General features: G+C 42.4%; 1 protein-coding gene across 1 annotated transcript in view; it reads left to right on the top strand.

Annotated features, from left to right (window-relative positions):
- ZNF236 (zinc finger protein 236) overlaps positions 1–24533 on the top strand; it is a 336247-nt gene that overhangs the window by 8428 nt on the left and 303286 nt on the right. Inside the window, exons 2-5 of the mRNA XM_077492345.1 lie at positions 2726–2877; positions 4970–5134; positions 9765–9943; positions 15301–15425. Coding sequence (XP_077348471.1) covers positions 2726–2877; positions 4970–5134; positions 9765–9943; positions 15301–15425 — 621 coding nt within the window. The remainder of the gene's footprint in view (positions 1–2725; positions 2878–4969; positions 5135–9764; positions 9944–15300; positions 15426–24533) is intronic.

The raw sequence follows: 24533 nt of genomic DNA, 5'->3' as shown, positions 1-24533 counted from the left end.
TAGCAGAGGAGTCTGGCGAGAAGACCACCGGAGCTGTCCAATAAATGATTTTAAAAACAGGTGTTGTGTTTTTTTATTTACACTTTTTTTTTCCCCAGGTGAAGGGGTAGGGGGACTTTTCTCTGTGTGTGGGCAAGTCAGTTCATTTTAAAAAGTCCGGCGGACTAGCACACAGACAGACGGATTGTCCGCCGGACTGCCGAGTCTGGTGGACAATTTTGAGTCAAAACTTCTTTCTAAGTCCGCCAGACTTTTGGAAAGAAAAAGTCACCTGGAGCCCACACATGGGCGGATTGTCCAGCGGACTCTGGTCCCCCGGATAGTCTGATTGTGTGTACGTGGCATAATACTCCCCTCCCCCCAAACTTGCTACTGTCTGCTGTGCCCCCTATGCACCTTCATCACCACCTTTAATACAGGTGGTGAAAACAGAAGGAAAAAGCCCAATGCCGCATACACACGATCGGAATTTCGGCCCGCAAAAGACCGATGAGAGTTTTTCATCAGAAAATGGGACCACGTGTATGCTCCATTGGTCTTTTTCTGGAGGAATTCCAGCCAGCAAAAGATTGAGAGCATGTTCTCAATTTTTCGGCCGGGAAAAGTTCCTATCCGAAAATGCAATCGTCTGTGTCAATTCTGATGCGCAAAATTCCTACCCATGCTCGGAAACAAATTGGCGCATGCTGGGAAGCATTGAACTTAATTTTCTCAGCTCATCATAGTGTTGTACGTCACCGCGTTCTTGACAGTAGTAATTTCAGCAAACTTTTGCATGACCGTGTATATGCAAGGCAAACTTGAGCGGAATCCCGTCGGAAAAGCCGTCATATCTTTTTCTGACGAGAAATCCAATCATGTGTACGCGGCATATGAAAAGAAAAGTGATATAGCCATCATATCCAATGATTGGTAAACTGCAATATATTACATTTTGGTTTTGGTTTATTACTGCTTTAAGCCCCTTTCACACTGTCGGACCGTTCAGGTCCGCCTGTCAGTTTTGACAGGAGACCTGAATGGGCGCTCCATGCTGGTCTATGGAGCAACGGATGTCAGCGGTGACATTTCCGCTGACATCCGATCAGGTCTGATCAGCCAAAAGCAGACGGATGGCCCTACGTCCGGATCCGTCGCTATCGAATTGGGTGAGATTGGATGAAAACAGACATCCGATCTCTCCATAGAAACCAGCGGCGCTCGACAAGCCCCTCCCCGCTCAGTGAGCAGAGAGGCACCTGTTATCCGCTGGCTCAATGGAGAGATCTCCCGCTGAGCCGGCGGACTCCGTGGAAGCGGATCCGCCTCGTGGGAGTGAGGCCTTAATTGTAGATCAAGGAAACCAGTCTACTTGTATCAATTACATTGTTGCATTTTATTCTAAAAAGCATTATTACAAAACATCATAACGTTTTTCTCCGTTCTCACTACCTTGCCAGGATAATAATCACATCATCCATAAAAATAAAAAAAATTACTGGCATTGTCCAGTAAAAAGGTTTGGGGGCAAAACTAGCCTCTATTGCTATACTAAAAGTTTGGAGGTAAATTCATCATGAAAACTAAAATAATTATGACAAAACTTGAAGCCTCCACAAGAAAACCAACTTATCAACTGTGGTCTTTAGGGAAGAAATATTGTACAGCATGGAGACCGATTTGATGACTTCTTATACAGATGTCACATCGATAGATACATACTGTACATACACATTAACATTTTCTTCCCACTTATAATTACTTAAAATGTCAAGCATGTGGACTAAATCCTTTATAAAGGCGGAGAGCTCAGTGACCAATGGTTGTAAAAAAAAAAAAGTAAAATTGAATCCAAAAGGCCACTAATATGGCTGTCTATAGTGGCAATAGTGGCAATGATAGGCCATCCAGGAGATACGTATAATTTTTGTGCTGTGTTTCACCTTCTTGATGCTGATTGTAGCCAGCTTCCCTGGGAGTGGTCAGAGCATGGTTATAGGGGGTTGAGAACCACGAGGGGGCTTATTATCTATTGCAGCTCATATTGTGTCATCTTTTTCAATTTACTTCTGATATTATTTCTAACTTCCAATGCTTGCTACATTATAAAATCTTTTTTTTTTTTTTTATATGTTTGCCTGTTGAAATGAATTGTATTAATACAATGCAAGTTTAGCGCAAAGCAATGCAATGCATAGATCTGAGTGGGTCTTTAATGTTTAAAATGCTGCAGGAAGCAACAGGTGATTTAAGAAGTTGTTAGACATTATTGATCCCCCCCAATGTTTTTCCAAACACAGTGAGATCTTTTTACACACACAAATGTTCCTGATGTTCTCAGGCTGTATTAGGCTAACCCCTCCCTTTTACATTTATACAAAGGGAATGAATATTCCCTATGCGCCCAGCTGTTATGATCCAGCTGCACATAGAAAAGCCAGACCTTCACTGGCTGTATAAATATAACTTAATATTATAGAAATGAACACCTCTTGTGCAAAAAAATGGCTTTAGCTTCAAACCAGCTTAGGATAAGAGAGGTGTACAGCAGTAGGATGGCAATATACTGTATATTAATAAAAGAATACTGTAATTAAAAGTGAAAAGTGTGTTGTTCCTCTTTATTTGTAATTTCTAAAAACTATATATATATATATATATATATATATATATATATATATATATATATATATATATATTATATAAATTATATTAAAATTGTTTCTAAATATATATTTTAACACAGAAATCCTTACAGATGGAGTTTTAACAGCAAATGCTGACAATAATAGTTTCTCCTTCCATGGATCATCCTACAAGTGTGACATCTGTTTGTTATCCTTCCCTAAGGAGACACAGTACCAGAAACACATGCGGGATCATGAGAAGAATGATAAGGTGAGAAGATTTTAGTGTTTTTTTTTGACGCATTTAAAGCCCAACTCCAGCTAAAATATTTTTTGGAGTAGATGGTGAATCGTGTGAAGAGGGGTTAAAATGTGTGTTGGATTTTTATTGCAGTGAAAGTTTTTTCCTGGTGATATCCTTTCTATTAATTTATTGTGCTGGCATCACTCAGAGATGTAAATTTGAGAGAAATCAAAGCGCATAGCCTTGGATCGGTGCTGCTCATAGCCAGCAGCTTCTTAAGCAAACATCCATTTGAATTAATAAACGAAGTCCGGTCATAGAGCAAATTTCTTTCCTACAACCACAGGAAATTTGCTCAATTCCCCCATCAACAAAGTCAGTGTTGATGGGGGAATCCCTCCTGAGGAGCCATTGTATTCTCCTGGTGGGGAGGCAGGGAAAGGCGTCCCCATCAGGAGAACACAGCGTTTATTACTAGTGGCTAAAACAGCCGCTAGCGATAATGGCATGTAAAATCCGACAAGTTGGTTGTCCCCAAGTTGATCGATCCATCAACTTGGGTACATTCAGCCTTACCCATACATGGTTCGAATCCTGGCTGGTTCCTGCTGAACTGGCCAAGATTCAAACTGTCTATGGCTAGCTCAAGGCTGGCCATATATTATACAAACCTAAACACTTTCAATTTGTATGCCCGGGTATTTCAGAATTTAACGTAATTCTACATTTTATGTTTTCCCATTCAGCCAGCAGGTTGAATGAAAAAGAGTGCCGATTCCCCCATCCACATAGTTAACGTGGATGGGGGAATCACTCCCACTGTGCTATTGTGTTCTATTGCATAAATACATTTTAAACAATTGTGTGCTTCCAACTATGTTGCAAGAGTTGGGAGAAGGCTCTTTTCTGTCCTTGAATTACTATGTGCCCCTGTATATAAAGCCAGGTCTTAAAGTAACATTAAACATTTTTTATTGTTTTTCTTAAAACAACTAACATGTTATGGTGATGGTAATGGTTTTGCACATATCAGCCCTGATCCTCCTATTCTGGGTCCCCTGCCGGCACTCCATGCCCCTCCTCTTTGGCAAGTGCCGACACGCTCCTGAGCCCTTGCCTGCATCTATTGACACAGACCTGCAACTTGGCCCCGCCCCCTGCTCCCTCGTCACAGCATTTGATTGAAAGTAGCTGAAGCCAAAGGCTCCCACTTCTATCAATCTGGCCAATGAGGAGGGAGACCACTGCTCTTGTGCACATCGCTGGATCGGATTGGCTCAGGTAAGGAAAAAGGGGGCTGGGGGGATCTTGCAAGGTAAGGTTGTTTAACTTAATTGACTGAATGATAGAAAATTAAGGTAAAAAAAATCTTACGTCTATAGAAACGCTTTAAAAACCTTATAAAATCATATTCCTTGGTTGTACACTTGACGTGTGGACTTTTTTGAGCACACTGAGATCTGTCACTGATTGTAATTAAATTGGCCACAGATTGCTTTGTGTATGGGCATTTTAGCACATTCACACATGTATGTAATGCTATATTAATGTCCATAGTTTTGGAATGTTCAACAAGCTCAAATAGATGTAATGGTAAAGTTCCACACATTTTTGGCCATATAGTGTAATTCTTCTGGTACAAGTCAGCCCTCTGGAGCAACACAAAGCCTCCTGAACCAATTCTGGCTTTCTTAATGTCTGACCATAAGTGTAGGCCAACATACTCTGTCCCACAATGCAATATCCTGCTTCAAAGGCCTCTCAACAGACTCTGGTATTGCCTGGCAGAATACAATCAGGGTGTGTTGCAATGTTTGAAAATCAGTTTTGACACAGGGTTCTCAAAAGCATGATCTAGCAGGGGAGGAATTTAGCAAAATGTACAGGTATAATAGTAGTTATAGACTATCATTGCATCTAAAATTGTAGGAGAGGCCAAATTGATTCTGTAGAGGGCATTGTTCTTTAGACAAGCATGTAAATGGATATAGAGAAGTCTTTCTATTTTATGTTCCTGTCTCTCCTTTTAAATTTTTTTGCCCTCTGTTACAATATTAAATTTTGTAAAAAATTTTTACACACTTCACTTGTTTACTGTCATTTTATGTTTGTTTTATAGCCTCATCGGTGTGATCAGTGCCCAATGTCTTTTAATATTGAATTTAACCTTATACTTCATAAGTCTACACATAATATGGATCACCCAGCATGTCCAGCGTGTAACAAAAAGTTCTCTCGAGTGGCCAGTCTCAAAGCTCATATTATGCTTCATGAAAAAGAAGAGGTAAGTATTCCACACAAGAATGCCTTAAATCCTTAAGTAGAACTATAGGCAAAACTAAATTTTTTTCATTTTGGATTGAGCAAGGGAGGGCTATAACCCCTGTCAGATTTTGTTTCCGCTATTTGTGTCCCATCTATCTGTGGGATTCCCCTCACTTCTTGTCCCATAGCCAAACAGGACATGAGAGGAAATCCCTGCAAATTAAGGGAACCCCCCCCCCCATCTATCTGTGAGATTCCCCTCTCTTCTTGTCCCATAGCCAAATGGGACATGGCAGAAAATCCCAGCAAATGAAGGGAATCCCCCCCCCCCCAGGTCACCAGAACTAGTGTCCCCATTGGAAAAATTTCCCTCCATTACTTTTCTGTGGACAACCCAAAATTTGGGATTTTCTTTCTTTTTCAATTATAATGGTAAACAGGACAACTAGAATAAGAGAATCTCTCTAATGGAGGCACAGAAAGAAATAAAAACTGACTAGTGTTTTAATCCCTCTTCACTCTGTCCAAAAATAAAAAGTTTTGCCTTCAGATATACTTTAACCTGGACGGGTTATGGTAAGGTGGTAGGATTTACTAGTTACTATAAAATATGGAAAAAAAAATTGCAGAAAAGATATCTATTTCAAGACATACTGAACTTTTGCTTATGTATACATGTATTACACACAGAGAAACAGTTATGTAACTATCCTGTTTTTCTTATTGAATTGAACTTTTTCCGACCGAAAAATAGAGAACCTGCTCTCAATCTTTTGCTGGCTGGAATTCTGCCAGCAAAAGTCCAATGGAGAATACACACGGTCGGAATTTCTGACCAAAAGCTCACATCTGACTTTTGCTGGCAGAATTTCTGTTCGTGTGTATGGGGCTTTAGTTTGAACAGCACAATGTGCTGTCTATTATATCTTGTGCATAGGCGTTTGAGGAGCGTTTTTAATGCCTGTCAAACGTCTGCTATTAATGCCAGTGTGAACTAACCCTTAAAGTGGAGCTCCAGCCTATAAAAAAAAAAAAAAATTGAATCACCCCTGTGATAGTTGCAGCTTATGCACTCTAAATTGGGTATATGCTGGAAATGAAAAGGTTTCCTTTTTTAATTTTGTTTATTTGTACTCACTGTAACCTTCGGACCAGTGAGCTTCCATCCATCCATCGTGTAGGCACCTGAAGCTCGCTCGGAGTTTCCCTCCAGGAAATGGTGTAGCTAGCTACTCAGCGTGCATCTCCCGATCTTGTGCCTGCGCAGTGTGAACAAAGCACGGCGCGCTTGGTGTACTGCAGGTTGCCCGTCGACTCCTGGGATTGATGACACATATCCCAGGAGCAAATAGATGGACGGATATGACATATCTCACTGCGGAGAGGTACAGCAGAATTGGAGCTTTTTAGTGACCCGAAAAGGTAAAAAAACAAAACAAAACAACAATCATTTATGGCACAGTGATCAGCAACGTCAGGGGCCAAACATCAAATACAGGGTGGAACTCAGCTTTTAACTCTTCTTGAAATTGTATTTTTTTTGCTGTCCTTTTATTAGGTAGCTACTAATCATCTTCTGGTAGATAATTATTGTGAATGTGCATGGCTTTCACTACAGCACTTCAGTTCTGTAGAATGTGAAGAGAAAATAGCCAAAGTGCAGGAATAAGTCAAGACAGTGTAGCATTTATTAAAAAGATAAATATCAACACTTACATTAAGGTAAACAGTGTGCTGCTTGAGTGCTGGTTCATACAGGGGCGGCTTCAAAGTCGTCCGACTCTGAAGCAGCCCCGCACAGCGTGACCTCAGTGTGGCTTGTAAACAACTTCTTTAATAGAAGTCGATGCAAGTCGCTCTGAAGTCGCCCCAAAGTAGTGCAGAAACCTTTTTCTAAGTCTGAGCGACTTGAGTCGCTCCTATTAGAATTTCATTGCACTGAGTGGAGCGCGACTTGCTAGGCAGCTGAGTCGTTTCACAGGTCGCCCCTGTGTGAATTGGGACTGATTGTGGAGGAGACATCAGAGTGAGTGTGAGTGTGAGTGTGAGTGTGAGTGTGAGTGTGAGTGTGAGTGTGAGTGTGAGTGTGAGTGTGAGTGTGAGTGTGAGTGTGAGTGTGAGTGTGAGTGTGAGTGTGAGTGTGTGTGTGTGTGTGTGTGCGCGCAGATGGAGCTCTGAGGCTGCTAGATGCCAGCCACTGACATGCAAGATCCGCCAACAGGATGGAGCAATGGCGGTGTCCCCAGCTGTCCTTTACCAAAAAGGCAACACTATGGGACGTAAAGGGGGCATGTACAATACACGCCTCCTGCACACCCCCCCCCCCCCCCCCATATTGTATTTATCATAGAGGAGGGCTGGGGACGGCGCTGTTGATCCTTCCGTTGGCGGGTCTCGCATTTCAGTGTCTATCCGCGGCTGCCATCTAGCAGACTCAGAGCTCCATCTGCACACACACTCCATGATCACTGTTTACCCTAATGTAAGTGTTGATATTTGTCTTTTTAATAAATACTACAATGTTTTTACTTAGTCTTGCGCTTTGGCTACTATCTCTTCACATTCTAGAGCAGTGGTTCTCAACCTTCTAGTGCTGTGACCCCTTGCTAAAATTATCCAAGTTTTGGGGACCCCTAACAGTAAAATAATTTTTATAGCGTGGGTTGTCAGCACCCAAGGCAAGACAAGTAATTTGCGTCTCTAACCCACGGACATTTAGCGCTTCCAAAGTCACTTCCACTCGTACAGTATTAAAACCCCTTATGGTACATTTTAGGATGTACCACTCTCTCTTTGTTCTCCTTTTTTTCCCTTTTATTTCTCTTTATCCTAATTTCTTGTTTTTTTTCCCCCCATTCCTCCCTCTAACCTTGTTTCTTGTTCTTTCTCCCCCATCCCTCCCTCTAACTGTCTTTCTTGTTCTTTCTCTTATTTTTTCTCTCCCTTTTCTTTGTTCCTCCCCCTCTTTTCCTATCCCTTGCATGTATTCTCTATTTTTATTCCTTCTCTTACTCCTTGGTGGTGGTGGGGGGGGGGGGGATTGGGATGAGTGGCAGTGCTGGCGTTGAGTTGGGATTAGTGGCAATGCTGGGGGGAGTTCTGATCAACCAACTCGGGTGCTCTTTATCAAGGTCATCTGCTGATCTGAGAACTGTAATGGCAACGATAATCACAGGTAGTGTTACTCACTGTGTCTCTGACTTTGCGGTGTCTTGTAGCAGTGACGCCTATGCTGAAATCAGGAGATAGGGTCTCCTCCAGCCCCTCCCACTTCATATTCCTCACCAGTCAGCTGACCTCTAGTCTCTTCCCCCAGCTATGCCGTGAACTGAATGGGTGGCTGCAAAGAGGCTGGGTGGGTGGACGCGGACTCCAGGAACAGTCCAGCTGAGTGGTCACAGGCTCCAGGGACAGCCCTGCAGGGTGGCAACAAAAAGGCTGGGAGAGCTGAGTGGGATTCAGGAACAGCCCAGGATTCGGTGACCCCTGGTAAATCATCATTTGACACCAGATTGAGAACCACTGTTCTAGAGGATCTATCCCTGATCTGATGTGCCTAGCTGCGGAGATACCGGAGGGTTCCAGCCATTCATTCACTCATCCATACATACATCCCTGATTCATATCCCATAGAGGCGAATATCAAGGCTGCTGACTATTTGTACCTACCTACTGGGACCTTGATTTCATCAGTCCACTAATCCAGAATACCACACCAGTAGAAATATGTACTTTTTCATGCAGATATCAAATTTTCCTTACCATTACTTCTTCAGCGATATATTGTGATTTCAACTGGGAACACAGAGAAATGTTTCTATTTTTTGTTGACCTCAGTTCTGTAGAACTGAACTTCAGGTGTGGGCTTAAGTTAATGTGGTGTGTATGTGTATATACAGTACATACGTTATTAAATATAAAGTTGATTTTTTTTATACAGGTTAATTTGTGTGCTGTCCTCTGTCTAACCTGCAGGTGGAGATTTAGGTTTTAGATTTTCCTCTGTCTCTTTTGATGTTTAGCAAGCTCAGTAGCTTATACCTGCTAAAACTGTTTCTTTGCTATGTTGCAGCTAAGTTATTAGCAACAGGTAATGAACACCTCTATTTCAAGTAGTGCTAGGCTTCTACTACCCGTCCACCATCATGTATAAAAAATGTAAACATGGAGGTTAGTAATTTGGTAAGACTGAATGAGTAGTAGCATGAAAACATGAAGATCTCCAGGAAATTGCAGGTTCTTTCATCTATTAGAATATTTAAAAGGGAATTATTTCTTTAGAAACGTATCCATGAGCTTAATGGATAATGTCCGCTTGTTCAATTAAGCTTCGACAAAGACCTGAAAGCTGATTGGTTTCAATGCGGAGCTGCACCAGATTTTGTACTCCCCAGTTTTAGTAAATCAACCCCTATCTAACCATGAAAAGCAGAAATTGCTTTTAAAAAAACAAAGCACAGTGTGTACAGTCTTACTAAATGTTATTTCACTAAACTTGCTAGCTGGAATTTGGTCATTTTGCTCAACGTTCTGTTCTTGCATTTTTGCAGATAATTTTTAAAAATTGGCTATTAATTTATTAAATTAGCTTAGATAATGTCACAAATGGTTGGAATTATTACTAAAAAAACGACTCCTTTGTTTTCTAGACCCTCATCTGTTCAGAGTGTGGAGATGAATTCACGTTACAAAGCCATCTGTCTCTGCACATGGAGGAACATCGAAAAGAGGTGACGGGAAACAAAACCTACAGTTGCAAGTCCTGCAAAAAGACTTTTGAGACTGCACCACAGCTTAAAGACCATATGAAAACTCATTTCAAAATCAGGTGAACCTTCAATCAATAACATCTACAGTAATATGGCATTTGTTCACAGTATTCAAAGTTAATGAGCAGTTGAGAAGAGTTTGAATAGCTTAGCATTCTTTAGTTTTATTATATAGCTTTATATCCGCAAATATTCTTCAAGTGTCTCTTTTTATCATAAGTACCCTTTAAACTGTGTATGGTTTGTCACTATGACCCTGTAAATCTGTATTCAGTGTTCACTGTACATCACTTATACTACCTTTTTAGGTAGCTCAGTATAATCCAGTTTCTTTTTCACAAGAGTTATATTTTTCTAAACCATCTAACTGTCCTAAAGGGTCAGTTTGGGAAGAAGGTATTACCCTAAAAGTGGACCTAAAGTACGTGTAATCTTGATGACATTAAGTTTGCTAAAACACTTTGAGGGGAATTTACTAAAACTGGAGCAGCTGTACATAACAACCAATCAACTTCTATCTTCCAAGATTTTCATTTTTAAGCTCAGCTGAACAAGCTGAAGAAGCTGATTGGTTACTATGCTCATGTGCTCCAGGGAATGTCTGCTCCAGTTTTAGAAAGTCCATCCAGTTCAACCCTCAGAGAAAAAAAAAACACTAATTTTGAAAAACCCATATATACAATCCTATACACACAGTTAATCCTGAGGAAGACAAACTTCAATAAAGCATTGTCCAATTTTGCTCCAGTGAGGGGGAAAACATCCTTCCTGATCCCCCAAGAGGAAATTGGATATTCCCTGGATGAACTTTACCTATAAATCTTAGTATTCAGTTATATAATGTGCATTTAGGAAAGAATCCAGGCGTTATCTATTAAGCTGTCCAGAACCAGCTCTTGAGAGAGACTATTGCACATTTTCAGAGCTCTTACTGTACAGAAATCGTGCCGTATTTGGAGGCTCAATCCCTTTTCTTACAGATGTAAAGAGTGCCCCTTGTCCTCTGTGATGACAGTACAGGACCTGCTGTTGCGCGGGATGATAGTACCTGTACCGACACCGGAAAGGTTTTAGGGATTCTACTCCAATCTGTTTGTAGTCCCAAAGAAGGAAGGGGTCTATCCGGTCCTGGACCTCAAGGCCCTCAAAAGCTTTGTGAAGGTAGAAAGAGTCAGGATGGAATAAGTTCGCTTAGTGGTCACTGCACTCCATCAGGGGGATTTTCTGGCATCCCTGGACATCAAGGACGCATACTTGCATGTCCCCATATGCATCAAGCATCAGAGGTTTCTGCGATTTGTGATCGGGGACGAGCACTACCAATTTGTAGCTCTCCCTTTTGGCCTGGCATCGGCACCAAGGTGCTAGCTCCAATTTTGGCTTTGCTAAGGCAGCGAGGAATCGCAAGGGATCGCAATCGTGGGTTACCTGGACGACCTCCTTCTGAGAGCAGCTTCCGCCTCAGAATTAAGGGAGGATGTGGCAATCACTATGCAAATTCTTCGGGAATTTGGTTGGGTACTGAACCTACAGAAGTTGGTGTTGGTGCCGACTCAATGCCTGGAGTACCTGGGCCTGCTTCTGGACTCCTCAGAGGTGAGTGTCTTTTTCTCTTCGGACAAGCTGCAGACTCTTCAAGCTGCGGGGAAGTTGTTGGTGTCCCGTAGGTGGTTGTTGCTGCGTTTTTGCATGCGAGTCCTGGGTCTCATGGTAGCCACTTTTGAGGCGGTACCGTATGCTCAATTCCACATTTGAGTCTTGTAAAAGGAGATCCTGTTCAAATGGGACAAATCTCCGTTGTCCCTGGATTGTCAACTTCAGGTGAGCCAGCTAGTCAGGGATTCCCTGCTCTGGTGGCTGAGGTCGGCGGCCCTTCCTTGGATGGTGATCACAACGGACGCCAGCCTGACCGGTTCGGGGTGAGTTTGGGGCGTACAGTCAGCCCAGGGTCGCTAGACCCAGAAAAAATCCCGCCTGCCGATCAACATGCTGGAACTTCAGGCGATCAGGCAGTCCTTCTCCACATGGTCACAGGGGCTGCAGGGGCGTCCGGTCAGGATCCAGTCAGACAACGCCACAGCAGTGGAGTATGTCAACAATCAAGGAGGAACAAGGAGCTTGGCTGCAGCACTGGAGGTTGCTCACATCATGCGGGGGGCAGAGCAGCGCGTGCCGGCTCTGTCAGCCGCATACATTCTGGGCGTACAAAACTGGCAAGCGGATTACCTAAGTCGTCAGATACTGGACCAAGGGGAATGATCGCTACATCCGGATGCATTTCGGCTCCTTTGCCTAAGGTGGGGCACGCCAGATGTGGATCTCCTGGCTTCTTGACTCAATCGGAAGGTACAGAGATTTGTGGCCAGGTCAAAGGATCCCTGGGTGGACGCGGCAAATGCGTTGGTGGCACCATGGGGGCATTAACAGCTGTTTTATGCTATTCCCCCACTCAAACTTCTACCACGTCTGCTTTTGTAGAGTGGAGGCCCAGAGGATTCCGGTAATTCTGATTGCCCCAGATTGGCCTCGGCGTCCCTGGTATGCCGATATAGTATGAATGGTGGTGAATGTTCCTTGGCGACTGCCGATGCGAGAGGACCTTCTGCCGCAAGGTCCAATACTTCATCCTGATGTACCGTCACTGGCTTCAACAGCACGGCTGTTGAAAGCCAGGTGCTAAGGGACCGAGGTCTGTCGGATTCGTCATATCCACTATTCTGAGGGCACGGAAGTCATCTTCTCGGAAGATTTATCATCGTACGTGGAAGGCCTACATTTCCATGTGTGAGAAGATGGGGTGGCGTCCGCGTACATACTCTATTTCCAGGATCCTGCTGTTTTTGCAGCGAGGAGTGGATCAGAAAAGTGCCTTAAGCACCATCAAAGGGCAGATATCAGCTTTGGCTGTCTTTTTTCAGCAACCCTTGGCGACTCATTCACTGGTTAGTACGTTTGTTCAGGGGATTCGACATGTGGCCCCTCTGGTTTGACCACCGCTACCTCTGTGGGATTTGAATCTGATGCTCTCGGTGCTTCAGAAACTGCTGTTTGAAAACATTAGGGAGATCCCCTTATTGACACTCTCTCAGAAAGTAGTCTTTCTAGTGGCTATTACATCTGCCAGGAGGGTTTCTGAGTTGGCCGCCTTGTCTTGCAAGTCTCCCTACTTGATCCTCCACAAGGATAAAGCAGTGCTGTGTCCACAGCCTTCGTTTCTGCCAAAGGTTGTTTCGGCCTTTCATATAAATGAGGACCCTGTGCTTCCGTCCTTGTGTCCTCGGCCGTCACACCTCAAAGAGGTGGCTTTGCATTCCTTGAACGTGGTCCGGGCTCTGCAGGTGTATCTGTCTGCTACAGCTCCTTTTCGGAGGTCAGACTCGCTGTTTGTATCGGTGGCTGGTCTGAAGAAGGGCCTGCCGGTCTCATCGACCATAATTTCTCAGTGGATCAGACAGATTGTGTTTCAGGCTTATGCCATAGGGGGCGGGTGCCTCCCTTTCCTGTCACGGCACATTCTACCAGGGCAATTGGTGCCTCCTTGGGCTTTCCGACATCAAGCGTCTGTTTCTCAGGTGTGTAAGGTGGCGACCTGGTCGTCCGTTCACACTTTCACAAAATTTTAAAGGTTGATGTTAGTGCATCTGCGGATGCTTGCTTCGGCCGCAAGGTTTTGCAAGCGGCTGTTTAAGGTTGCAACTCCTCCGCTGAGGAGCTCTGGTTGTTATGGGTGGAGTTATTTTCTTGCTGTTCCCACCCCTTGTTTCTTTGACACTGCTTGGGGATGTCCCTAAGGTCAAGATGAAGATGCTGTATCCATCAGTGAACGAAAGAGAAAATGTGATTTTTGTACTCACCGTTAAATACTTTTCTCTGAAGTTCATTGACAGACACAGCACCCACCCCTCTGTTTGTACTGCTTTTGATGAACTGAGCTGCTGGATGCAGTGTGAGGGGGTTATAGCCAGTAGGACCGCCCCCTGGGTGGTATTGTGCAAGTGTTGCTGTTTTTAACACTTTCTCCCTAGTCCTCTCCTAAAGGAGCAATATAACTAAGGACAAGATGAAGATGCTGTGTCCATCAATGCATTTCAGAGAAAAAGATTTTACGGTGAGTACAAAAATCCTATTTTTTGGACAGTTACTATATACTCAGCTGGGGAGACCTTTATATTGTTCCCCCATGCAACTGATTTCACATGTCTTTTTTCCTACTCTTATGCTTTGTAAGTATTACAGCATAGACTCTTGAGGTGTGATTTACATTCCTGAAAGAAATGCAGGAAAAGTGGAGTCTGTGTAATTTAGTCTAAATAATTCGGACACTTGTTCTGTTAAAATGTCATGATGACACACATTACAAAGGCATAATCCCCTGTTGTCACTGTTAGTCAGCCAGTCCAGAAAAATGCACAGCTGACGCTGGAGCAAGTGTGTATGTGGAGAGAAATGTCTGCAAGAGACCAGCAGCACTCAGATGCAAAAGAAATTAAACAAAAAATGAAAACCGTATTAACAAATGTAATTGGGAATTTTGCTTTGATCTACAATGCTTTAAAGTGGAACTATACTGTCCTTGAATCCAGCAATGCGCCATCCTTGGAACTCGCAATCGGCCGCTCACATCTTTGGGCGTCCAGCTTTAGGGCCCTTATCGCCAGCCGCTGTCATTGGCCGGGCCAAGATGATTTCACTCTTATGTGTGCATTAGAGTGCTGTCAGATCCGACATTGCCAAATGTGTGCAGTAAGCTGTGCTTGTGCAGTTTACTGTAAAGGGGTGGACAGGCAGGTAAGTAGCTTTAATCCAGAAGAGACAAAGCATGTCTCTTCTGCAATCAAAATCCTGCCTGTTAGCCCTTTTTTATTTTGGAGCCTAATGTTCCACTTTAACAAACCAAATGTCATCCAGTAAGGGATTACATTTACTTAAATAGGTTGCTTTGTATATCTACATTTTACATTCTTTAAATTGGCCTGACTGCACCAGTAAGATTTATTTGGAGACACAGCTTTTGGTTACAAAGCTATAAATATATATATAATTATTCCACACTCTCGTTTAAATATATACAGTAAGGCTAGAACAAGATCTTGCAGATATACATAGGGCATTTTTTTTCTTTTTATCTTCAGCTTAATGTCTGAATGATACTAAACGTAACCTCTGTCCTCCTAGTCTGCAATAACAGCAGTATTCATATCTCCTGCAGAGACAATGCAGGTCTGTATCAGTTTCTTTATCAATAATTTATTTAGAACATCACTTTTAAAAACACAGAATTTCCAGTCTTGCAGAAATTTTTGAGTACTTCTATTACAGCACAGGAAATGCTAAATGCTCTCTTTACTTTGCGTTTATACTGTTCTCTTTTGATTGTGTACATAAATTAAGACACTGTTTTGTTTGCTTTACATAGAGTGTCAAGCACTAGATCTTACAATAGGAACATAGACAGAAGTGGATTTTCCTACTCCTGTCCACACTGTGGTAAAACATTTCAGAAGCCAAGTCAGTTAACTCGCCATATTAGGATTCACACAGGTAAGAGACTCCTTGTGATAGCATTTCCTTATTTATTTATAATATATATATATATCTGTATGTATGTGTGTGTCTAAGAAATATTAGAATTGAACTGACTGCAGAAATGATATTTATGCACATTTTCAAGGTGGAAGTATACTATACATTCTATAGCACTCAAAATCCAATAAATGTGCAATACATAACCACTTGCCGCCCGCTAACCACCAAATGATGGCTGGGTGGTGAGGCACTTGTTCTGGGTGGACGTCATATGACAGCCTCCCAGAACGACCGCTCTTGCATGGCCCTGGCAGCGATCGCGGCTGCGCCGTGTTGCTAGGACACAGCGTGACCGCGATCTGTGACCATCCTGATAAGTGGTCTTTGGCATGGTATGCTTAGCAGGTCCTAGGCGTGGTTCGGAGCACTGACACTACATAAATGAATCAGCCCAAGGAGCTGAACCATGCCTGGGACTGACTGAAAGTGCTAATGTGATTGCACTCTTTAGCCCCGTACACATGATCAGAATATTGTACAAAAAATACTGTTTTCGTAGCGATTGTACGATAATCTGATCGTTGATGCACAGCTTTCATCTGAAATTTTCCGAAGGGACAAACGTGAAAATTGTCTCGTATGATGCCAGATCATATGATTTTCATTTAATCAGTACAGTTTTTGTTCGAAAATACAATACAGTATATTACATCACTTCCAAATTTTTATTTTGTCGTACGAGAATTTTTATACTTTAGTAACCCATTCGTTTTCTCGATATGTAGACTAGCATGGAAAAACAAAACCAGATGATCATTTGTCCGATAATCTCATCGTGTGTACTAGTTATTTGTAATGAGCAGGCACATTCAAGTCTTCTCAAGAAAATTACAGTTAAAAGCTGAAAGTTTAAATCTAGTTCTATGACCATTCTTTCCAATTATTTTATGGTCAACGATAGCATACAGCTTGTATCTTGGATCAGTTTGAGATGCTTGTAAGTTCCATCTGCTTCTGGCAAACATTTGACCATCTCACAAGCCTCCTTCTGCTGCTGTTAAAAGCATGTTTTGTTATTTTAAAATTCCAAGACTCCAGGCACAGTGATCACCTGCAGTTTGTACATTGTGATTAGCAGCGTTTACATGCGGCTGCGTTTAGCTGCGGTGGAACATTCTTGCCATTTCTTATTTGCTTCCTGTTTTTCTTTCCTCGTTGCTGCTGCTATCCGCAGGTGAAATAGTACACTGCGATTACGTGCAGATAGCTGCGCTAAATCGGTCCTGGACGCAGTCAAATTCATTTTTTCTAACCAAAGACATTTTTTTTAAATGAATCATTAGGTCCTAGTTCACACCATTGCATTTATAAGTGCATTTTGGAATGCACAAAACATACATTTAAGACATTTAGGTTTGGAAGGAATTTGAAGGGAAATTTTTTGCTGTGCTGTCCACAGTGCCACCCTGTGGTGACAACACCAACAATAATTGTGTATAAAAAACACACATTCGTCATAAAAAAACATTAAATCCAATGAGTCTGTTCACATTTGTGTGCTGTGGTACAGTGCTTTGGTGAAAATGAGGCATGGTTGATTTTCTGTGCAATTTCATGTGCTGCGATGTCCAATATAATAATGAAAATGTGTCTAAATGCAGACAGAGCGACAAAGGCAGAACAGACAGATGTGAAGTATTTCTTTGTTCATGTTTGTATCAACTAATATTTATCAAATATTAAATATTTTGTTTTTATTTTGAACAACTTTTTCCCCTGGGTAACTAAGCTAATTAGGAAACTGAACTTTGCAGGCAGAACTTGAACACCCTCTGGTCTAGCTGCTTGTGGAGCTCCATAAGCAGGAGAGGTGGGGAACAGAAAGTAAGAGGCTTCATGGGTTGAAATGGCAATGACCAGCCACGCTTATCTAAATACCCCGTTTCCAGTGGTTGACAAGACACTTCTGTGGGCACTTACCGATTTTTGATATTTTGGCCTCGTCCACCTGTAAATCTGTAAGGTTAGACAATTTTATTTTTAGGTCTATGGGCTCGTGCTTTTTTTTTTCTGAATCAAAAACACATGGAAAGCAAGTTATATGGGTTCCAATGGCATAGACCACACCAGTGCAGTGCGTTTCAGTTCCAGAAAAAAAGTGCAACATGCTGCACAGAACTGTAATGCGGTAAAAAGCGCAGTAAAAAGCGCATCAACACATTGGACTCCAGTACAGTGAAAAGGAAAATCATGAAATGTATTAAAAACAGAAAAATGCACTGGAATGCATGGAAAACACTTTAGAGATGCGCATGCAGAAACCCATCTGGAATGGATCTGGAGGATGTTTTTTGTGGTGTGAACAGGCACTTGGGGTACCTTGTGCTTGTCATTTTCTATCGTGAGTTTGCTATGCCTGTGCTATAGGCCACAAACCCTGAGCATGCAGCAATCTGATCTTGAAGTACTACATACATAATAGATCAAAAATCTCTCAGTAATTCCTGAAGCATGAGATATCTTCCCCTGCTTTCCGCAAATCATATTGATCCCCATTAGTTCTTTTCTTTTCGTTTAGTTATTTTAGATTCAGATGAACAAACAGCTAAGTATCGTTTTGTTGTGCTACGGGAACAGGAAATGATCCCTAATCAAAGATTCTCAGGTGTGCTTGAATGTCTCCGAGATAGTCAGCAATAGTATATGTGTCTCTCGTTATTGTGGCTGCATAACATTTTATGGCTAAGAATGCCAATCATCATCAAGTAAATAGTTGATGCATTTTACAGTCCCACATCACACCAGGAATTAGAGATTATATATGTTTGACCGTTTTTAGTGAATAAGAGTTCGGGTTTACAGTAATGAAGTTTGGTTAAGAGAAGATTAATATTTCAGTATAGGTAACTGTAGAAGACAAAGCATACATCCTAATTTAAAGCAGATGTTTCATCTGAGTGGCTTGGAGCTCATGTTGCTCCCTATGGCAGCTTGAAGATTTACTCGTTTTCTCTTGACTTAAAGCCACCAGCTGTTGCATAATGATCCGAGTTATTGTCATTGTATGTGGGACATGAATAAGGAAATTGTGCTTGATATCATGTGATACTTATGAAATTTTAAAGCTGTTTAACAGGTTTTTACTTATGAAGACAAATGCAAAACAGTTTACAAAATTAGGTTTTTACTTATGAAGATAAATGCAAAACAGTTTACAAAATGAAACTACAGGGGGCAGATAAAAGACCGGTCATCCTGCACAAGAACAGAGAGCAGCAATGACCGGTCTTTATTACAGGAATCTGCTGCACAGAAGCAACATTTCACATTGGATTACTACACAGATCTGGAAGAAATAGAGAAAGATTCAAGTAACAATACACATGCTTCTTGAATTTAGACAATATTTGCTTATCCTGGAGTTCAGCGTTAATAAGCCACTGTCAGCAGGAAAAATTATGAGCAGAGTGCAGTAAAGCAGAACAACCACATCACCGTGTACTATTACTGGATTAGACAAGGGTGAATTCTGGTGGATTACAGACAGATAAACTGGCCTTGAATCCACAATGAATCCCCCCCCCCCCCCAATAGCCTAGTTTTTAGTAATTGTTTATCCTGTTTATAGGTCTGATTGTTTTTTTCACTACCTGTAGTAAGGTGACAAACCTGTGTGTTCTGCAGAGGAATTGCATAGCAACATTGTCCCCATGTGAACAGGATAGTCTTAGATGGACTTGTACTTTTAAATGGACTTTAGTAATCAACAAATAAATGAAAACCTTACTCCAGTCAACCCTTTTTCAAGCAGTGTAATATGGTTTGCTTTAACTGTAATTGGTGGGCAGGTTGGGCCATTACAGGAAGTAAAAAACAATAATGGATATACTAGCAGGCTTAAACAGTAACCCCCCCCCCCCCAAAAAAAAAGAAGAAAAAAAAAGAAGCCAAAAACACTTCTATGTTAATATTATGAATGCATCATATTCTGTATGTAGTTTATGAGCTTGCCCATAGTTTAATTTTAAAAAGGCAATCTGCAGTTGTTGCCATTTCTTTTTTTTTTTTTTATAACATACAATGCAAACAAAATGGGTCCATAAACTGCTGATCACTTTCAAACATGAATATGTTTTGTAATTGCTTAAAGTGGGACTGAAGGCAAAACTTGTACTGTCCCATAGCCACAAAAGGAGAAGTGAGTTCAAATCCCAAAAAAGAAAGGGAATCCCTGGTAGTTACAAGGGCCACACACAGCTAATGTCATCTATTGTAAGATTTCCCTTCAATCCCTGTTCTCATGACCACTCAAAATGTGGTATTTTCTTTCAGTTTCAGTGATAACGGTTGCTAGGAAAAAAAATAGGGTGAATCCCCTTAAGGGCTCATTCACACGTTTGTTGATTATAAAGAACAAAGCAATGCTCATTAATATATCTAGAGCATTTATGAAGTGTTTTGTGTTTTTAAGTTTTAAAAAAGCATCAAGAAAGCTGATTAAATGCCCATGAAAGCATTGTTTTCATGGGCATTAAGGTTTTACCCCCTCTATGACGAGGGCATTCTTTGCTCTTCAGCACTGCTACTTTAACTGGCAATTGCGTGGTCATGCAACACATTTTTTATCACATGAATAGAGCTTTCTTTTGGTGGTATTTGATCTACACTGGGTTTTTATTTATATATATATATATATATATATATATATATATATATATATATATATATATATATATATATATATATATATATATATATATATATAAAAATTATAAAACATATCCAAGAGAAAAAAAAATCTAATTTCTTTAATTTTATTTAGGTTAGGCCAAAGTGGATTCTGTTTAAAAAATTGTGTATATATATATAATATATATATAAAAAGTGTATATTAAAGTGGTTCTGCACCTAAAAAAAAAAAAAATATTAAAAACCAGCAGCTACTAATATTGCAGCTGCTGACTTTTAATAAAATCACACTTACCTGTCCCAGGGTCCAGCGATGTCGGCGGCAGATGACGAGCGATTGCTCGTCTCGCTGCTGCCCCTGCCGCCATCCTCTGTCTGGGAATCGGAAAGTGAAGCATCGCGGCTTCACTGCCCGGTTCCCTACTGCGCATGTGCGAGTCGTGCTGCGCGTCTCTTCTGGTCCCCCGCTGTGTCCTGGGAACTGTGTGTTTCCCAGAACACAACGGGGGGCGGGGCGTCTGCGGGGGCCTGCTTCGGTCTGCCCGGAAGTGGGTGCAGATACCTGGATTATCCAGGTAACTGCACCCCCCTCCCCCCTGAAAGGGGCCGATTGTGGCACCGGAAGGGGGGAGGGATCAGATTAGCGGAACTTCCCCTTTAGGGTGAAGAACCGCTTTAATCGGTTTGTTTGAAAGCTGAAAACAATGATTAAAGTGTCTCAAAACCATGGTATATACAAACTGGAATTTATGCAGCTGTACTGTAATGGCAGTAATAAGCAACTTGTAATGTGACTATTAGGGTGGCGGGCCATCTGGCACCAATAGACACTAGACACTATCTGGGAGGGTCACTATCTTACACTGATGTCGCTAGTGACACTAATACAGTGATCAGTGATAATACTGTACACTGACACTGTACTAATTAGACTGGCTGGGAAAGGTTTAACATCTAGGAGCAATCAACTGTGTGCCAAACAATGTGTAATATGCAATGTGTTTACTTTCTGATCTGGCTGTTTGATTGCAGATTGCTGTTCACTGCACACAGTGGTTTTGTAAACTCGGAACTTTGTGTGTGATTGGACACAGCTGATCAGCCAAAATTATTGGCTGAAATCTGCTGCCAAACTCTTGCTGTGTCCAATCACAGCACAGGTCAGCAGGGGGCATGAGCATGCACAACGCGGACTGGGAAGACAGGCGGCAAGGGTATAGCTACATTGTCTAGCCTGCCTGTGTCACTCATCCGCAGTAAAACTACTGTATGTGGGTGGCAAATAGGAGAAGTGATCTAGAGGAAATGATATGCTTTAGGGTGTGGTTAGGTTGTGGTGTGATAGCAAGCATTTTTGTGAATTCTCTGCAAGGTGGCTTTGTATACTTTGATCTCTTTGACATTTGGCTTGGTCCAGCTCAAGATGATTATGGAAAGAATGGTCCAGCAGAAAAAGAGGAGCTTGTTTGTTAGTATTGGGTGCATCCCACAGTCTCACTGAGAATTTCCAGGGGGTATTTCCATACTCTTTTCTACAAATTGTGGGTGTACCCCCAAAAGTTGGTATATACTTCATGAATAAGCTTTCCCCCACCTCCATGTGATAATGTCTGATTGGTTGTCTAGGCATGAAGCAAAGCATTGTTGGAGGAAGGAGTGAGTGACCATATTTGTCCCACATCTGGATGTAAAGCTTTTTTGTTAGTCTGCAGCAGATCAGTTCAGTGACTGGAGTACTGAAAGAACTGTCATTTGTGGCACACGCGGGTGCTTGCTTTTAGTGTTCAGCTAGGGTACCTTGGGCTCGCCAGAGATAATAAGAGTAAAGCCCCATACACACTATCAGATTTTCTGCTGATTTTTTATTTTTTTTTTCCTTTAGATTTACCAAGTGTGTATGGGGCTTAAGTGTCCACTGAGAACCCATGCTTGAATTGAAGGTGTGTGTAGCTTACTTAAAATGATTGTGGTTTAATGGGAATGATTTAACCTTCTCTTAGCATATTAAGATGCTAAACAAAAAAGTTGCAGATGAGAAGCAAAAGTTGATTATTGGAGGTATGTGGCATAGAACAGAAGAGGGGGCCAAAGAAAGCAGAAGCAGCAGACTGATGCTCAGAGAGAGCCATGGTGTGTAAACCATGTGCATGTGACAGTCATTGCAGAGTCAGATCTTGATGAGTAATTGCTTGGCTTCAGACTGGCTGTTGGGGCTAGGTGGCTGCTTGAAATGGGGCAGAGGATACCATGTAGTAGTGTTTGGCCTTTTAATTCCTGCCTATTAAGCAGGTGCATAGTAGGCTGATTTTGGTTACACATGACAGTTATAGAATGAAATTGTGCTGAGTGTTAAAACTAAAATTATTTCAGTGACTAAAACAGCTATAACTGCACTCCCTATATAGCCACATAAATATATTGTCAACCAATAAACATAAAAACATGCTGTGCTATCCAAATAAAGTGCTAGTGCATCAATAATAAAATGAAAACAAATAAAGTCTTTAAACAAGCAGAATTTATGCAAGATAGATAATTTCAGAACCATTGAAAGAAAATTTATATAAAAAAAGCGCACAGTGCAAAACAGTCCATCAGTATATGTTCAGGGCAAAACAGTCCTTATGTGTGATGCCAAAATCCTAAGATGCTGCATGTATATACACCACTTCACACCAAGATGCGCACCCCACTCACAAGCTGCTTACCAACAGGTAGGACCCAAAAGATGGAGGTCTGGCTGCACTTTTTGCACTTTTAGGGAGAAATCCCACTGGGATGGTTGGATGGCACAGTCCCGTGCCCAGGAACAATGATTTCAAAAGTAACCAAGGCAGTCCACAAATGAATCTTGGTGATAACATCAAGTTAAATTCTCCTTGCTTCTCTTTTATACTGCAAGGAAAAGAGAATCAAATGCTTCCTCCAAGCTTTGGCAGGGCTGCGCTGGCTGTTAGAGTCCATTTTTGTTTTTCTGCCCCTTTTTACTGCGCGGTGAGGTGCCTGAGTAAATTTACCTCAGGAGAGGCCGCTGCCATTTTGCTGAGGCTGTGGCCATTTTCCTGTAGTCTTCTGCAGTATATGGGTGTTAGCCATTTTCTAGAAGGTTCAGTGGCCATTTTCTTGGTGATTTTTGTACTAAGGATGGCCGGCGGCCATTTTCTTGTAGCCTCAGCACGTTTTTTACCTCTAGTGCTGGGTCTGTGTACCTCCAGAACAGCGCGGTTTTCACTCTGAACACTTTGTGACTGAAACAGGGCAGATCGGTCAGTGGCAGCACAGCACTTGGTCAGGGTGGTGAGTCCTCAGTCTGTGAGCAGCTAGGAGGGTAGGATTTATGTACCTTGCCTTAAGTCCCTAAGTTGTGGCAGGCAAGTGAGGGTCAGCATGGTGTTAGAAGCTGGCGTTTCTTCCCCAGACATCCCTGCTATTGCAACCGGCTCACCTGCAAAAAAATGCGGTGCCCATGGATGCTTTGTCGGCAGTCCTGGAGACCTTTGTTGCCAGGGTTGAAGTGGCGTGCCAGCGCAAGGGGGGGTAAAAAACGCCCCCCCCCCCTGCCCCCATCTTCTGGGAAGAGCTCTGATTCAGACTAGGGTCCCGCGGTGACTGCTGGCCCCTGTACTGACATGTCAGAGGATGTGGACCAGGACTGTTTGGACAGCGAGAATGACTCTGTGTCCGGGTTAGCGCAGGAAAAAGCTAGTAGGAGCACTTATCACTGTGGTACTTGATACCTTGAAAATACAGGATGAAGCAGGAACCTCTGCTGAAGTGACGCTCCCTTTTGGGTCCTGCAAACCGGCCCACATGCCTAAGGTGTATTTGACTTATTCTGATAAGTTCCTCTACAAGGAATGGGGAAGTCTGCAGTGGGCCTTTTCAGTCCCAAGAAGAATGGCAGTGTGTTACCCCTTTGAGGAGAGCCTCCTGAAAAAATGGACATCTCCTCCGATCGCTGACCCCCGCGGTATCCAGGTTAAATAAAGTAACCAAGATTCTGGTAGAAGGGACTCCTGCCTTCAAGGATCCTGTCGACAGGAGGGCCGAGGCAGTGGCCCGGTCCATGTTTACGGTAGTGGGGTCAGCGGTACGACCTGTGCTGGCCACGGCCTTGGTGTCGCTTACTGAATGGGCAAAGCTGTTGCACCGCGAATTGGAGAAGCAACAGTTTCCTCCTGACCAGTTGGTGTATGGCCTTAAGTATGTCTGTGATGCGGCCCTGGAAACAGCCCCCCTTCTCTCTAGATCATCAGTATCAGCAGTGGTGCTATGGTGCCTGATTTGCCTGAAATGCTGGTCTGCGGACCAGGCATCTAAAAAAGCTCTGGCGGATTTGCCTTTCTAAGGTGAGAGGCTTTTTGGAGCTTCGTTGGATGACATTATTAAAAATGTTAATGGTGGGAAGAGCACATTGCTCCCACAGTCCAGGAA

This window comes from Lithobates pipiens, unplaced genomic scaffold (genome assembly GCF_037356315.1).
Source record: "Lithobates pipiens isolate NorthernLeopardFrog02 unplaced genomic scaffold, aLitPip1_a1.2 Scaffold_19, whole genome shotgun sequence".
In the NCBI taxonomy this organism is placed as follows: domain Eukaryota; kingdom Metazoa; phylum Chordata; class Amphibia; order Anura; family Ranidae; genus Lithobates; species Lithobates pipiens.
Note: the sequence above shows the minus strand (reverse complement) of the source record. Positions and strands in the feature narration are given on the sequence as shown.